At 44.9% G+C, this 17,056-nt stretch overlaps 1 protein-coding gene across 1 annotated transcript in view; it reads left to right on the plus strand.

The window, feature by feature from the left end:
* Nucleotides 1-328: 328 nt before the first annotated feature.
* EHMT2 (euchromatic histone lysine methyltransferase 2) overlaps nt 329-17,056 on the plus strand; it is a 29,335-nt gene continuing 12,607 nt past the window's right edge. Inside the window, exons 1-17 of the mRNA XM_018555858.1 lie at nt 329-388; nt 1,606-1,684; nt 3,589-3,715; nt 5,501-5,702; nt 7,779-7,863; nt 7,956-8,026; nt 10,380-10,511; nt 10,588-10,638; nt 10,735-10,889; nt 13,066-13,136; nt 13,344-13,489; nt 13,614-13,757; nt 13,842-14,062; nt 15,133-15,318; nt 15,496-15,584; nt 16,711-16,817; nt 16,908-17,030. Coding sequence (XP_018411360.1) covers nt 368-388; nt 1,606-1,684; nt 3,589-3,715; nt 5,501-5,702; nt 7,779-7,863; nt 7,956-8,026; nt 10,380-10,511; nt 10,588-10,638; nt 10,735-10,889; nt 13,066-13,136; nt 13,344-13,489; nt 13,614-13,757; nt 13,842-14,062; nt 15,133-15,318; nt 15,496-15,584; nt 16,711-16,817; nt 16,908-17,030 — 2,010 coding nt within the window. The 5' untranslated portion in view covers nt 329-367. The remainder of the gene's footprint in view (nt 389-1,605; nt 1,685-3,588; nt 3,716-5,500; nt 5,703-7,778; nt 7,864-7,955; nt 8,027-10,379; nt 10,512-10,587; nt 10,639-10,734; nt 10,890-13,065; nt 13,137-13,343; nt 13,490-13,613; nt 13,758-13,841; nt 14,063-15,132; nt 15,319-15,495; nt 15,585-16,710; nt 16,818-16,907; nt 17,031-17,056) is intronic.

Genomic DNA, 17,056 nt, shown 5'->3' on the forward strand with positions numbered 1-17,056 from the left:
TTTTTATATTCTGCTATTATTCACTACATGGATTCTCCATATTTGTATATCATTTTAGACTTCACGTGCAACCTGCATTTGGCATTGCCGCTTTAAGTAGTAGAGCTGAATTCAGATCGAGTCTTGAAACGCACAGCGGCCAATCAAGATGCGGGCACGTGACTTCTGACACGCAAATGTTTACAATGGGCTCAGAGAAGGATAGCGTGAACCTGGGTATCTCCACGGCAACCCGAGAGCCAATAGGGAAGCGGGGAGCGTTGTTGTAGCTGGCCCACCCGCTGGAAGGCTCCCCGTCCAATCCGGTGGGGAGGGAGCCGGAAGTGAGGTCAGTGGCCAGACGGGAAGTGCTGTGTGCTGAGCAGCGATGGAGGCGGCGGGAGAGAGAGTGAGAGAAAGAGAGGGGAGGAATGCCGGGGACGGACAGGAGGGAAGAGAGAGCGGGAGGGCTGTGTGGGAGGGTTGAGCCTTGGGTGGCATTGTGTAAATGATGGTGTTGAGGAGAAACTATAATGGTTGCTGTAATATGAGGGTCCAGCTGACAATAACATGTGATGGGAGGGGTGAGCATAGTGGTGTCAGCAGGGAAAGTGAGGACTACGCTAGAGGAAGGTGGAGTGTGAGGGCTCATATAGAGGGGATGTGGAGGGCGAGGAGGAATGAAGCTGCAAAGAACAATGCTGAAAATAGAGGAGAAAATAGGGAACTGTCTGGGAAATGAGATATTATGAAGGGCAATTGATAAGGCACCGGGGGAAGGGGGTGTAAGGGTGGGAAAAGGGGTTTGTGGAAGGAGGGGTGAGTATAAGGGAAGTAGAAGTAGTATGGGGAGGGGTAGTATGAAGAGAGGATGGGTATAGGGGAAGTATAAGTAGTATGGGGAGAGGAGATGATGGGTATAGGGGTAGTAGAAGAGGGCATGTGGAGAAGAATAGTGGGTATAGGGGTAGTAGAAGGTGGTATATGGAGGGGTGGGTATAGGGGTTGTAGAAGGTGGTATATGGAGAGGAGTGAGTAGGTATAGGGGAAGTTAAATCAAGCATGTGGAGAGGAGGTGTGGGTATAGTGATGTGGTGATAAAAAAAAAAAAGGGTGTCTGGGTAGTGAGGGGTAGATAGTTGGTAAGTAGGACGGGGTATCTGGAGAATAACTGCAGAAGGCACTAAGTACCTGTTCAGTTTGGGCAGTATATCAGATGAGGGGGTTAATTAGGCAAGAAACAGTATAGGCATAGTAAGTATTGAAGATGTCTGGATTGTTCAGTTACATTGTCCGTACATAGAAAGGGCGTGTTGGAAAATTTAGGGTACCTTAGGTATATAGACTTGCGGGAGTAATTTCAAAAGCCAATACAAAGCAGTGAGCATGAAAGACTGAAGACAAGAGGAGAGGGGTTTACTGATGAGAGACCGATGGGATGGCAATCTGTCATATGAAAAGTAATGTCAGTCATTGTCTGGGCTGAGTCTAATCAAACCCGAAACCAAGTATAACTTGGATGGATGTATAGAAGAGGAAGGAAGGATTCTTTTTAGGGGGGGGGTATTGTGACGGATACAAAGGTCTGAGAGTGACTTGTGATGACTCTTGATGTTCTTCATCCAGGCATTGCCTCCAAGGGAGTCTGAAAAAGACAGCCCTCATGTGGAAGACACCATGGGGCTTTCAGGCAGTGCAGAGAGGGGTAAGTACAAAACCTGTAACATTATGACTTCCTACTACCCACAATGTCAAGCGTTATACATTTTTGGGGTAGAAACACCTTTTGTGTATGAAACTTTAGCTGGACCTTAGGCAGGGTATTGCTTAGAGCTCAGGCTATGGATATACAAGAAGTTATAGTATCTTGAAGTGTAAATATATTTAAAGCTTTCTTTTTTTTATTTGGCTTTCCAAGCTATGCTTTGGGACTTACAGAACTCCTCATTATGTAATGGAGAGGGGGAAGTGTTTGTAGTCCAATTCAGCAGATGAGCCTAGGGTAACAACGCTGATCCTCTATAGATAGTACAGTTTGAGGTTTGTCACCCTAAGCTGGAAGTGTGTCACTGGTAGGATCACCCGGTGAAAGAAAAGCCTTAAAAGAGAACTATGAGATAATTTACATTCATCCTCATAGTTAGAGCCGACGTGTGACAATTAAACTGTCACATGTCGGCTCTATTGATCGGGAAGTCCGTGAATGCAAACCGTTGCTCGCTCACTTTCTGATCATCATCCTGCACTGATCGGTGACTCACTCACGGCTCCCCACAGGGATTCCCCCCCTCTCCGATCCTCCAGCGCTGACTGGAGGAACGGAGAGGGGGCAGGTACAGCTGGCTCTGCCTCTAGATAGGCAGAGCCTGCTGTCAATCAGCTAGCTGGGTGGATCTCGACAGTATTGTCGGGATCCGCCCCGGCTGCGGTGCTCTCAGTATATAGCGAGCTATAGCTTGCTATATACGGAGTTCTGGGTCTTCCCGTGACCCTAAACAGAACTATGGGATAAAAAGGTTACCCCACACTTCTCTTTTGAAGTGGCAAACCAAAACTTTTTTTTTTTTTTTTTTCACAAAAGGGCTAGAACCCCCGGTAAAGTTTGTGTTCCTTCTGGGTAGATTCACCTTATGTATTTCTTGTGGTGTCCATTGTCGCAGAGACAGATTGTGATGGGAAATACAAATTTTACAGTTGTAACAGAAATAAGGGGGGAGGGTAAATCTTTCACACTGGCATTTGTTTTATTGAAGAAGGGATTTCCACTTCTCTTTGGAGGGATTTCTTGTTGAAGGAAATTCTCCTTAAAGGAGAACTATGGGGTCAGGGCTTTTCCCCATAGTTCTCCTAAGGGTAACAGGAGGACACAAACTAGCGTCCTCGGTCACCCAAAGCTCAGTATACCGCGAGCTACAGCTCGCGGTATACTGAGACGCCGCAGCCGGGACGGATCCCGACTTTACTGTCTGGATTCACCCAGCTGCGTGATTGACAGCTGGCTCTGCCTATCTAGAGGCAGAGCCAGCTGTACCCACCCCTTCCCCGTTCGTTCCGCCAGTCAGCGCCGCAGAATCGTATAGGGGAGGGGGGAAATCCCTGCAGGGAGCCGTGAGTGACAGTCGCCGCTCTCTGCAGGGACATGATCGATAAGTGAGCAAGCGACGGCATGTGTTCGCTTACTTACCGATCTATTGAGCCGACCTGTGACAGTCTCATGGTCACAGGTCGGCTAGAACTATGAGGCTGAGTGATTTTTCACTTGCCTCATAGTTCTCCTTTAACAGGGCAGAGACAGCAAAAAATAAATTGACAGGGGTTTTAACCCAGCCCTCTATCCAATGCTAAAAATAAAAATGTTCGCTATATACACTTTAACATGCAGTGGATGAGCTTTAAAATAAGCCTTCACTTACCTCTGTAACAGTGGGCACTCTGGAGTAATTCATAGATACCATGTTTCCATTAATTTCTTAACAGCCTGTAGCACCAGCTGTTTGTTTACATTAGAAGCATGACTGACTGCTAGGTTATTTCTGCCAGAGGAAGCAAGGAAAGTGGAGCTGTGTAATTATATCAGAATCTTGCATTACTGTTCGGTTTAATTTTTAGGTGATGCTGCTGTTGAGGTGTCTGCGGATGGTGCATCAGGAACCCTGACTCAGGAGGTGGTGACGGTGGCAGTGGCAGGGGACCCTGAAAAAGAAAACCAAAGCTTCTCACCTGCAGGCCGAGGACTCATGGGTAAGGCTGGGAATTAAAAGCAGATCTATACTGAAAGCTGAGCTCTGGGAGGACAAAAGAAACTCCCCTTCCCCCGCACTATAAGGGTTAAATGCTTGTTTATGCCTAGGGTACCAGTAGAAAGGATTTGTATTTACCTCATCCCCTGCATGCTCCCTTCACGCTGCAAGGATGGGTCCTGCAACCTCTTCTCCCTTATACTCAGGCAGTCGCAGACAGGCAGTGTGATGTCATCAAGTATAAAAGAGTATGGACACCGGCTGTGACGGTGGCCATTCGTCTAATACCGAGCACCCATGTTACTTTGATGGACGAGCGGTCAGGAGTGCAATGGGTACATGGACTGTAACCTGGTAATGTCATCCGGTATAACGCAGGGCCAATAGCCCTGCATTGTCCATGAGGACACCGAGCGACCATCCACAAGCCAGAGCATCAGGGAAAACATTTGAGCTGCACCTGCCGGAGGAGCGAGGTATCTGATAAGTAAAAGTGCCTTTTCCTGGTCCCCTTGGCATAAACAAGCATTTTACCCTTGCTGGCTTTGGGGGTGGGGGCACTACAAGGGCATTTCTTGTTTTTTTTTTCCAGAGTTCAGCTTTTAAGTATAGCAGAAGAATTGTAATTTTCAGCTTGAAATCTTGATTATAAAATAGTTAAATCCATATCTGTTGGATTAGTGGCTGGCATCCACACTCCCCCTTGGAAGTAAGAATAGTTTGGACATTTTATGTTCAGCCAGTCTTCTATTAGTGGTAGTCTGAAATGGGTGGTAGCTCTTTGAAGTGTCCTTCCAGCTAACACATTTTATTTCTGACAGATAGTGGAGGGGATTTTAACTTTCAAAGTATTTTATTAATTTTCCAAAGTTCAATAAAACAGCACATGATGCACAATCAGTATAGCATACAATTGCATTACAGTTTCTTCCACATTAGCATAATCAAGTAGTAGGAGGGGATCACTAGAAGCCATACACACAATATATAATAGTTCTGTACAACAGAACATATCTATCCACCTATTCTTGCCAATTTATCCCCCATCACTAAAATCAAAAATCAGAACAGTCTGAGAGGAATATCTGACCTAGGGATCCGCCTATGTCTGAAGCAAACATTTGTTATGATCTCCTCCATATCTATATCGATAGACTTTCTGTCCAGCATCTATGTACTAAACAACTCACATGTGCGAGCATAAAGGAAAAAAAAAAAAACAGACAAAAAGAGGAAAAGGAAATAGATACTATAGGAAGCAGAACCGCTTAAGAGTCCGAAAAGAGTAGCTCCATCCCCGACCAAATAGCCCAACATCTACTTAAACCTTAAACATAGTCCCCAGAGAAAAATTCCAGAAAAGTTGTACAATGAAAATTACCCGGTTTCCAGCACCCCTGTATATAACAACCAGGGGGTCCAGGTCAATTCAAAACTTTTTTTATTATCTTGGAGGATGCTGTGAAGTTTCTCATGGACCATAATCCACGACATTTTTTGTTTGACCAAGTGGAATGGAATTGTTGGTGTTTTCCAAGCCCTAGCTATGGTTATTTTGGCTGCCAACAGAAAGAAAGTAGTGGAGGGGATTGCCATTCGGTGGCAACAACTGGTCAAACACAGCAGTTTAAGGAAAAGCATGTCAGACAGAGAAGCAGAAAAATGTCTTCCAGTCATTACACCTGTTATCTAACACCAGTCATGGATATGAAAAAACAGGCTATAAGCAGTATATGTTTATATGTGTTCGCTGGCTAAGAAATGTTTTTTTTTGTCTTCCCTTCAGGCCATGCTTCCAAGTCTCTCCCAGCACCGCCTTCCTTGACCTCTTCACCAATCTCCAGCAGGGCCAAAATGTCCCTGACCGGAGCTGCTAAGATGCCACACACACAACAGAGCCTGGCCATGAGATTGCTGAATATGAACAGGGAGGGAATGGACAAAGTGCACCGCGCCAGAAAGACCATGCCACGGGCAGGCAATGTGAGTGTGTCAGGAAATACAACAGAGCAGCTATTGCTTTATGAATTCTCTCCCCCCCACCCATTGATACTTGCCTTCTTGGCATCTCCCACTCTTTCCTCTGCTGCAGTCGGCACTAAAATCTGAAGCTCAGAGGTTTTGGGGAGCTGTAACATGACTCCTTCTGTCATGTGACAGTGCTCAGACATAGCAATTGGCTGCTTGACCCACACACTGGCATAGTGAAGGTAGTCACATGCTCCTCCTATTGTTGCCAGCTTCGTCAGCAGAAGGGAGCGCTTGCGAGGAGGGTGGAGGGGCTGCCCTGAAGAGTCAAACTGGCAGTCTCTTTATGTGAACATTTTAATCTTATACATAAAAGATATATAACATTCGGTAATAAATTTCTAAGCAAAAGCTACAAAATAAAAGTAAGCGTAAACCATCATCAATTATCTTTTTAAAGTGTAAATGGGGGCAAAATATAGCATTTGTCACATTTCTTATGTCAACTTTGAGAGCTTCGGTTTAAGCCCCTCAGTACCAGCTCGTTTCTTCGTTTGCAAAACATTTGGGCAAAATATTAAGATCACCTTGCGATGTCTGATTTCAAGAAAGGGCTCATTTTGGGTGCATTTTTTACTGTCCTGGAATTTGTATTTGAAATGTTTTAAGACGGCATTAAAGAGAGTTGTTGTTTTTTTTTTTTTTTTTTAGTGTGTGTGTCTGTGTGTGTGTGTGTGTGTTAAGTATCACCAAAAGAGTTCCATCGGTCTCAAAAAATGGTATAAAATTTTTTTGGTACAGTGTTGCATGACTCGGTAATTGTCAAATATCACTGCACTGAAAAATGGCCTGGAAAGGATAGTGCTAGAACACACTTATATTGAGGTGGTTCAAGCAAATGGCTAAATACTTGGGATGCACCGATACGGGTTTTTCGGTATTGAGTTTGAGTACTGATATTTATATTTCGGTACTCGCCGATACCGAGTACAGATATCGTTACTTCCGCTAGCATGGAGGCGGCTTGCTGGTAATCAGGAAGCTGGCTCCATGCTGCTTGGCTGGCTTAATGCTGATTGGCCTAGAAGCCGGCTTCCCAGCCAATCAGCATGGAGCCGGCTTCCTGGCCAATTGCCCGGCTTTTTGGTTGACCAGGAAGCCGGCTTCATGCTGTTTGGCCAAATCGATGCTGATTGGCCAATCATTACCCACCTCCCGCCTTCCTGATTATACGGGAAGCCAGCACCATGCTGTTTGGCCGGCTCGATGCTGATTGGCTGGGAAGTCAGGTTCCTGGCCAATCGGCATAGAGCCAGCTTCCCGAGCAATCGGGAAGCTGGGCGACTAGTCATTATCTGCAGCCTGGTTTCCTGATTGGCTGGGAAACCACCTCCATGTTCCCTCGCGGCACTGCTGGTCAGATGAAATCTCCTTCAGACTGGAAGTTCCGATATCTGGGAAGGTAGAAAGTATCGGTATCTGTGCATCCCAACTGACTACAGATTTACAATGTGTGAGGGAACAATTTTAGCTACCACCATATTTATAATTATACATAACCGGTCTAGTAGTGGGCTGCACAGTGGCTTAGTAGTTAACACTTCTCCCTTTCAGCACTAGGGGTCTCTGGTTCAAATCCTGGTCAGGACACTATCTGCATGGAGTTTACATCTTCTCCCTGTGCTTGCGTGGGTTTCCTCCAGGGAAGGTTAATTGGCTCCTGTCTAAATTGACTCTAGTATGTATGCATGTGAGATAGGAACTTTAGATTGTAAGCTCCTTGAGAGCAGGGACTGATATGAATGTAAAGCGCTGCGTAAATTGTCTGCACTATATAAATATCTGTAATAAAATAAAAATACAGAAGGCTGTAAAACTACTGCAGAAAATAGTGATGACATCAGCCTAGCTGTGTCATGTGACAGAGATGTATAAATGAAGAGTTCCTGAACAAAACTACAAGTCTTTTGACAGGCAGATAAAACTGTTTACATACTTCAAGTTGAGTGTTTAGCTGTTTGCTTGGATTTCTGCTTAGGGTAAAGCTCACACACTTTTGTCCTTGTATAAAGCCGCATACCTTTGTTTCAGGTGCTGGGGGATGGAAGGCATTTGGCCGATGGAGAGAAGCAGGCCCAGAAGAAAGACTCTGAGGTGGAGAGGAGGGAGAGCCCAGGTATGTGGGAGCAGTTTAACAGAAATGGGAGATCAGGAGAGTCCTATATGGTAGTGATACGGTTCTATTTTTGCTTTTTATTTTCTCCTCAGATTCTACACAGAAGAGGACCACCTCTACTCAGAGCTCTGATACTCCAGCCAATAAATCTAAGGAAGCCGAGGTGAGAATTTCTGAGTTGTGATAATTGTCCTGTAACAATGTGTCAGGATGTCTGTGGAATATCTCCCTGGACTGTTGCAGTTCAGCAACAATGCTTCACATACATGTGATCATCACACAGAAAGATTTCATTGTTTATATGATTACAATTACTATCATTTGGTCCGTATGTCATTTAGGGCCTGTTCACATGAGTTTCAGGTCCTGATCAGGTCCGGATCTGCCGACGCGATGCTACTGATGCAGTCCGTTTTGGCCGCGTTTTTGATGCGTTCCATTAAAAAAATATATATATTTTTTGCTGGAGTGGGGCTGTTAGTATGTTGGCGGCAGTGCAACGCGTTTTTGACACGTTTGCGTTTCCTGACCGTACAAAATGTGACATGCAGTATTTTTCTGTCGTAAACCTGAACGGACTGCACACGTGAGAACTGTAGCCCATAAAACACATAGGGATACATTGGGATGCATTTTGAGTGCAGGAGCGTACGGATCAGGTCAGCACACAAAACGGACGTCGTGTGAACAGGCACTTAGGGTTACATGCTCCTAGCTGACACCTCTGTAAGCCTGTCTGTCCATTTTGTGATTTTGTCTTGGAGAGATTTTTACTGGTTTCTCTCCTGTGGGCTACAGTCAGAAGAAAATTAAATGTAATTTCCCCCAATGTGGGCACAGGTAGCAGCTGATTCCCGACCACCGGTCTAACCCTTCCTCACTCTAAGTGCTTTTATTGGTGTTTGCCTCCCCACTGAAGTGATCATAGGTCTTTAGTGTTTGTCCAGACCACAATTTACTTCCTATGACGGCAATAAAAAAACAACCTGTAAAAGAACTTTGAGCTCCACTAGTGGATCTGTTTTGTCTTTTTAGATCCAGACATCGTGTTCACCTCAAGCACCCTTTCTTGGTTGAAGTTTTGTTTCGTTTCTATTATTTTTATTATGGATGCACAAAATTTTTAGCTGCCGAAACATATCGGCCGAAAATGGCAGTTTTGACAAAATGCAGAAAGTTCCATCTTTCGGACGAAATAGCGGTGCATCCCTGCTTTCTCTCCTCTTCACTGGGCACTGCTCTGTGTCCCAGCGGGGAGGAGAGAAACTGTCACAGGAGGCCGAGCGGTGCGGGGGAGGAGAGCGCTGTGAGCGGCCAGCGTCTCTCCTCCCCGCTCAGCCTCCTGTGACAGATTAGGAGAGCAGCGGTGTGGGGGCTGAGACAGCCATTACTGTCACAGGAGGCCGAGCTCTCCTTCCGCACCGGCCCCGCTTAGACTCCTGTGACAGATCAGAAGAGCGGTGTGGGGGAGGAGACAGCTGTCACAGGAGGCAGGACTGGCGGTGTGGGGAGGAGTCAGCTGTCACAAGTGAACGAGCTCTCTTCCCCACACCACTTGCTCAGCCTCCTGTGACAGTGAGTCAGGATGGAGAGCGGGTACAAGCAGTGAGTGATTAGTGATCGCTGAGTGTTTGTAAATAATTGAGGACAGAGTATGTTTACTATATACCCAATGATGAATGAATGAGAAGTTATCTACATCACCTCCTGTTCGTCCATGATTGTGGATATAGTAAACCTACTCTGTCCTCATGTTATCAATGAACAGGAACACTCGGTATAGAGGATTCCTGCTCATTGATAACATGGGCTGCAGAAAAGGAGATTGAGGACTTTGTGTTCTCAATCTCTTTTTCTATTTTAAAAGGTGAATATCAGAGGTCTGTTTAGACCCCAATATTTCCCCAAAGCCCCTGAAAGTAAAGTATAAAAATTAAAATAAATAAAATATAAAAAAATTAAAAGTTTATAAAAAATAAAATATTTAAAAAAAAAATAAAGTTCGAAAAAAAACATTTTGGATTTCGTGCTGACATTCTTACGTTCTGATTAAAACGAAGATTTACTATGTTTATAGGGAAAATGTAGAAATGTTACTAGTGCCTAAGCAGTACCCAAGTGGAAAATAGCAATGCACTTCCTGATTTGTCAGCGTGCCTAGGCACTCCTGTACCTAAAGCATCATAACTCTATATCTGCAGTGTGAGATCCAAGGCACTGCTGCATCTGACTGCTAGTCTCATAGACTGAGGTTTGGTGATGTCATTACCGTCTTACCGTTTCCTTGCTGTTCGCTTTGACATGAGGGAATAAAAGCACTACCTCTATCATCGGAGACACAGTGCAGAACAGGCATGAAGAGTCATTAATAAGGAAAGATTAGCTGAAGGGAGATAGCAAACAATACTGGTCTCAAGTAATTTGCCCTCTGCCTGCCTTTTTTGGGTCCAGCTTCCGAGTCCCTTCCTCTTCAAATTATCTTTTTTTTTTTTTTTTTTTACTTTTAGTTTATTTAGGAACCTTCAACAGCTCCAGGATCATCCCGGGACCAAGATGGAGCTGAAGACTGGGAGCCAGACGTCGGAGCAGAGTTCAGCCTGTATTATGACAGTCTGTCCTTAGAGGAACAAGGGGACAGTGACAGCAAGGTGAGGACGTTTAGCAGGAAGTAGCAGGCGAAACAGACATTTTTAGCTGCAAACTGACTCTTCTCACTGTCTGCAGGAAGAAGAGGAGGAGGAAGAAGAGGACGGTTCTGGTAACCAATCAGAGAGAGTAAGTGGTGATGTGATATTTCTGCTTCAGCCTGTGACATCTGTACCTACGTAGTCCCATGCCGATTTTAACTCCACTCTGTTCCTTTCTGCTCAGAGTTCGAGCAGTCTGAAAAAGAAAAGTAAGAAAAAATGGAAGATGGACAAGGCTTGGCTCAAACCAACGAGGAAAAGGAAGAGGAGGGACCGAGAGAAACCTGGCACAGGTGAGGAAGGGCAGAGCCTGGATGGAAGGGGGAATGGGAAAAACTGGTCAGGTGGGTTTAGTTTCATATCTTTTATTAAAGAAGCTTTGAGGGAGACTATTAGTAATACAAAGAGGAGACCTTCTCTACAGCCCCCACACTTCTTAGGACTGAGATTGGCAGAACTGATCTGTTGTGGCACCTAGTGGTTGCATTTGAAATTGAGATACAGCTTTAAAATGCATATTTTTCTGTAATGTGAACTTTATATTTTGTGGCCAGACTTCAGTCCTCCAAGCACTCCCAGCAGGACAGGTATCCTTTTTTTTATTTGTGAGTTAAGAAAAAGGGGTGCCGTCTATGTTACTAACTTGTTCACATGCAGTGGTTCTAATTTTTATTTTTTAAAGCTGAACTCCAGGCAAACTGCAAAATACATGTTTGGAATATATATGCTTTGAAAGGTCTATTCACCCAAATTTGTGGTTCAGGCATTCCTGGCAGTCAGTGCTTCCTGGACCTCCCTGCAGTCTACACTGCTGTTTCACATTTAACATCAGATCTGAAACCTTCCCAGACTACTGTTTGGACAGTGAAGGTGCCACAGCATAGTGATTGGATCATCACTTTGCTCTAGTCATTTGGAAGCATGTTTTTACTGTGGTTGATGGCTCTGCACAAACCTATAGCGCCTTGGTTGGCTCAAAGTGTGGCTGTGCTGGGGATAGCAGGGTGGATGTGGGGAGTTTGGGTTGCTAAAGAGGTGGAATGGTGGAAGCGGTTAAAAAAGGCATGCAGAAGGCTATTCACTGGTATTGCCTGCAGTCTCCCTCCAGCTGATGTTTTCCCTAGTATTGAACTGTTATGTCTTGTACCACTTGTGAAAGTTGCAATATTGTTAGAGGCATGGCCTTGCTTCCTTATGTGCGAGCTGCTCTCATAATCACCAGTGGGATAATGATCATAAATCAGCATGGTGAAAGCACATATCCACAGCATGAATCAACCAGAAGCAAGTCCTCAGGTACAGTTTCATCTCCAGCAAAGAGAACAATAAGCAGCCCAGCTAAATCTTCACTAAGGGCCCAGTCATCATCAAGAGTGTGTTCCAGTGCATTCGGCCTCTGGAACGCACTGAAACACAACCCGGCCAGCTTGGTTATTTTGGGGGCGTGGTGGTGCATTGAACTCCATGGCTCCACAGCCACGCCTCCTACCTGCGGTGTGATCGCCAACACCCGAACGCATGGCACATTAGTGCCTGCGTTCCGGTCCAGTGCAATCTGCAAAAAATGCTGCAAACACTATTTTTTGCAGATTGCACTGGACCGAAAAGCAGGCACTAATATGGGTGCCGGCGATCACACTGCGGGCGGGGGGCGTGGCCGTGGTGCTATTGAGTTCAGAGCCCCCAAAAAAACTGAGCCGGCCGGGATATGTTCCAGAGGCCGAACACAATCTTGATGGTGTGACTGGGCCGTTAATGAGTCTGGTCCATAGACGAGACAATCACTTGCGCAGGGTTCTTAGTAAGAATACATTTAGTAATTTATTTAACACATAACATGATTAAATGGAGTTTATTTTGTTCTTGCTCGGAGTTCAGCTTTAAGTTTTACACAAGTAAATAAAAACAAGTTGAGATTTCAAACCGCTAGAAGCGATTCTTAACAATTTGCAAAAGTAACGGAGTTCTTTGTTAAGCCGAGGGGGCCGAATACAGCAGATTGTTAAACAGGAAGAGACTAATGTAAAGAAGGTTTACAACTTCCTAGTGTTTCTGTGTGTGGAAAGGAAGTGTCAGCAGAAGTACAGAAATACTGGTTTTGGTACTTTTTATGGTTCTCGACCAGGCTGCAGAATTCTTTTCTCGCTCCATATTTGTCTCTTGAAACATTTGCAAGGCTGTCATTAACGGCCATCACCATGCCTTAGATCTGTTATGTGATTGGCTGGCTAAGCTGCCGGTCAACTGAGACATGCTGTTACAGAACAGAAAGGCAGTTTCTGAGTGCTATGGGAATAAGTGCCAAGAATGACTTGGGTCACAGTTTCAAGATTTAAGTTGGCTTTCAAGAGGACCTGCAGCAGGGTGAAGGGCCTTTTTAAATTGGGTTGAGGGGGTGGGAGCAGGATATTGAGGGCAGTAGGCAAAACCCGTTGTTTCCATCCTAGTCACAGATCTACTGCCCTACTTGTTGCCCCGCTCTTTTAGCTGTCCCTTCCGTGGGGGGATCACAAAGTGAGTACACAGAGGTGCCTCTGGGATCCTTGGATCTGCCCAGCGAGGGGGCTTTGTCTCCCAACCACACAGGTAAATCTTTTACCAAGTCACCTAACATTCACTTGCTGCTGTGCATGTCCGTGCTACATCTTCACTTATATCCCCCCACCTTGCCCCAAAGCTTGCATCAATCCCTGGAATTTCCTTCTCACTGATCCGGTGGCTGTTGCTGCAATTTTTTCATTTTGCCTTGCATGGTTCTATACGCCCTTAGCTGACCCTGGTGTCTTCTCTCAGGTGTGTGTAATGAATCGAGCTCCATGGACACCGAGCGTTTTGAGGAACTGCCTTTGTGCAGCTGCCGTATGGAAGCTCCCAGTGTGGAGAGGGTGTGCGAGCAAGCCAATAATATGTGTATGGCTACTGAGAGTGTAGATGGAGAGGTAAGGCCATCTGTATTGTGTACCTGAAGAGGGTAAGTGGGGCAATGCTGAATGCATGGCTTTCTTCACAGTAGAGGAATTTATCAGCAAAATGATCTCTTGTTCTCCGTTTTCTTCTCTCTAGCTGAGCGGTTGCAATGCTCCCATTACTAAGCGGGAGACGATGCGTCCATCAAGTAGGGTCCCTCTTATGGTGCTCTGTGAGAACCACCGTGCCCGCATGGTCAAACATCACTGCTGCCCAGGCTGTGGCTATTTCTGCACCAGTGTAAGTACCTAGTGATATGCAGCCGCCTCTTGTCAGTTTTGTCTTTTAATTTAGAACATATCCTCACATCTTTATCTCCTGCAGGGAACGTTCTTGGAGTGCCATCCTGATTTCAGGATAAATCATCGCTTTCACAGGGCCTGTGTCTCTCCTTTGAATGGAGTTATCTTTTGCCCACACTGTGGAGAAGATGCCACAGAAGCGGAACAAATTACCATAGCAAAGGCGGACACACCGCTTCTGGTACCTGCACCACCACCGCCCGATGGCGGTGCCCCTGGAAGGGCTGACACTACACAGCCCAGGTGAGGATGGATTTCTCTGCTTCTATATTCTCACTGGAATCTTCTTGCAAGTAAATGTAGCTGCCATTCAATTGTTCAGTTAAGTCAGCCTGTAAACCTACATTCAGAATTCTCCACTCGACACTTCACCATCCCACTTCCAAAGTGTGTCTCCACTATGCGCACTGTGGTTCTGCTGACCGGTCGCTACATCCCTCGTGTGTTTAGAACAGCAGGGGCAAACTAATTAGAGGGAGCCAGAGTACGCTGTGGGGAAAAGCGAGCATCCAACACAGCCAGGAGTCTCAGATGCTGATGTAGCTCTGAAAAGGCTAACACTGTTGTGCGCCGTGCACAAATAGAAGTTAGTTTCAGTAGGGTCTCTGGTGTGTAATTCATATTGCATCTCATCACAGAGTGAAATATTTCAATGGGAAACCTTAGACAGAATCTGCCGCTCTGACTCCCAATGACATCACTTGACACCAATAAGATTTGTTGTTACTGTTCCCAAAGTAGTTTACTGATTGGGAGCTAGAGGGGGGCAAATTCCAAGGGAGGTCTTTCCAAAAGGAGTGTATATTGTTTTCTATACACCTAAATAAAAAAAAACCTACATTTTATTTTTATATATTTTTTTCAATTTTTATTACAGTAAAAGTGCATATTAATATTTACCCTTCTGTTGCCAGTAGGTGACAAATGTGATCCAAGTTTTCAGATAGGTGGTTGAATGCAGAATGCTGAATCTTCCACTCCTAGAAGACATGGTGGTGTGTAGATCTTTATTCAGCAATTGCAGAGCTAGTTCTGGGCTTTTTTATTAGACAGTCCAGCATGCAATGCTCACGAAAACCCTGCATTAAATGTATGAAAAAACACAAGGATTTTATGCAGAGAATACAAATAATGTGAAATTTGTGACTAAACATTTCAACTTTCAGAAGAATAGAGTGTAAATGAAAGGGTCCATAAATCTGGAAATCTCCAATGGCACTGAAAAACCTGAAATCAATTTGTATCTATACATGCATTTTAAAACCACTTAAGCTTTGAAATGAGTCCTGCTTTGACAGACTTTCTTCTTTTAGCGCCCGTATGAGTGGCATGGGGGATGGCAAACGTTCAATTGTAGAGGACCATGCTATGATCAATGGGGAGAATCCAGGGCCTTCTATCGTCCTTCCATCAGGAGTGACTCTCAGCGCCACAGGTTTGCCGCCTGGTCCTGCATATGACGCCCTGCAAAAAGCCTTGGCATCCCAGGAGACAGACAAGTATGAGATGAGCCTGTTTGTGTTTGTAGTCTCTTCTCCTTTCATTAATTTCTCTAGTTCTGTTTCCTAATTTCCACACTTTTCATTCCTTTTTCCAGTTTTACTTACTTGCATTTGTCTGTGTGCCTGATGGGGAGAGTAACAGCCTTGTCTCTACAGTTTAGCTCAGCAGAAGAGAGATCGCAGGAAGAAGATCCGCTACAACTCTCGGCAGCTCTACCTGAGTGTGAAAGCTGGTGAGCTCCAGAAAGTGCTGCTTATGCTAAGTGAGTAACTAAAACTACATATTTGAGATGTCTTTCTTCAGTGTTTGACATGCAAAGCCCAATGTGTATCTTCCCATGATTTATACTCTAAGGGGCTTCTATAAAGTGGGGGGACAATAATTGTTTTCACTATAGAACAGCTCCTTTCTGATATTTGTTTTGGGTGGTTTGAATCTTCTGCCGGTTTCTGCCATCCAAACACTCCATTGATGACATTTTCTCAAAGTATTTTGGGTCTCCTTACATTCCCATAAACCTGTAATGAAGGTGTCCCCTACAGCTGAATTAAGAGGCAGCTGGTAGCACCTAACACACGTCTGTGCATTGCTGTTAAGGAAAATTCTGTGAGGGGAATTTATCAAAATCTGGAGCAGTTTCCCAGGGCATCCAATCAGCTTCCCTCTTCAGTTTGTTGAAAAAAATGAAAGAGAGAAGCTGATTGGTCGCAATGCACAGCAGCTCCAGATTTTGTCTGCTCCAGTTTTGATACATTCTCCTCTGTGTCTGTTGGTGATCTTCTCTGCTTCCCGGTTGGTGATGTTACTGGTTTTAAGCTGAACTCCGGGTTAATAAAATAAATAAGTGCCAGTGCCCCAGGCTAGCCAGAAGGCCTGCCCAAGAGGCGTTGTGCAGAAAAAAGCTTGAGTGCCGTGACCAAGTGCTGGTGAATCAAGTGATTATCCGGCACACCCTGAGACGCCACTCCCAGGGGCACAGTACCGCGGGCCTCTGCACTCCCCGAACCCTCCAGGAATACTAATGCACACCATTTTTTACCTGGGCATGTTGGGTATCTATTTACTCGTTGTAACCTCATCTTTTATATGTTATAAAACATGGGTATTTTATTGTGTTTTGGGGCACTAAATTTAACTTAAGTGCATTTTTCACTAAATGTTTGGGTTTGATAAGAAGTTGCATCGTGCAACATAAAAATTTGCAACTGTCGCCATTTTATTCCACAGGATCTTGGCTTTTAGAAAATATATCACGTTTGGGGGTTTGAAGTAATTTTCAGACCTAAAATGTGGATTATAACACGGGTGCAAAAAAATGGGGGGGGGGAAATGTAAAAAAAAATTAATTGTTTTGTCCTAACTCCCCTTTCCTTCATGTTTTCTTTCAGTGGATAACCAAGATTCCAGTTTCCTGAATGACCAGCAGTTGAAGAGGAGCCCTCTGCACGCTGCAGCACAGCGGGGTAGTATGGAGCTCTGTCATGTTCTTATTCAGGTGACTTTCTTCAACCGTCTTTTCTGACAGTCATATATGCTTTGCCCCATTTTCATCATATGTCTTACATACGCTCTGCTCTCCTGCCAGGCTGGTGCCAACATAAATGCCACGGACAAAGTCCTGCGCACCCCTCTTCTTGAAGCCATCGTGAACAATCATACTGAGCTTGCCAAATATCTGTCTCAGGCTGGAGGATGTGTTTACCACAAGGTAATGTCTCACCGCGATCAATCTTA

The sequence above is a fragment of the Nanorana parkeri genome, unplaced genomic scaffold, assembly GCF_000935625.1.
Source record: "Nanorana parkeri isolate BGI_ZX_2015 unplaced genomic scaffold, ASM93562v1 scaffold215, whole genome shotgun sequence".
Classification (NCBI taxonomy): Eukaryota; Metazoa; Chordata; class Amphibia; order Anura; family Dicroglossidae; genus Nanorana; species Nanorana parkeri.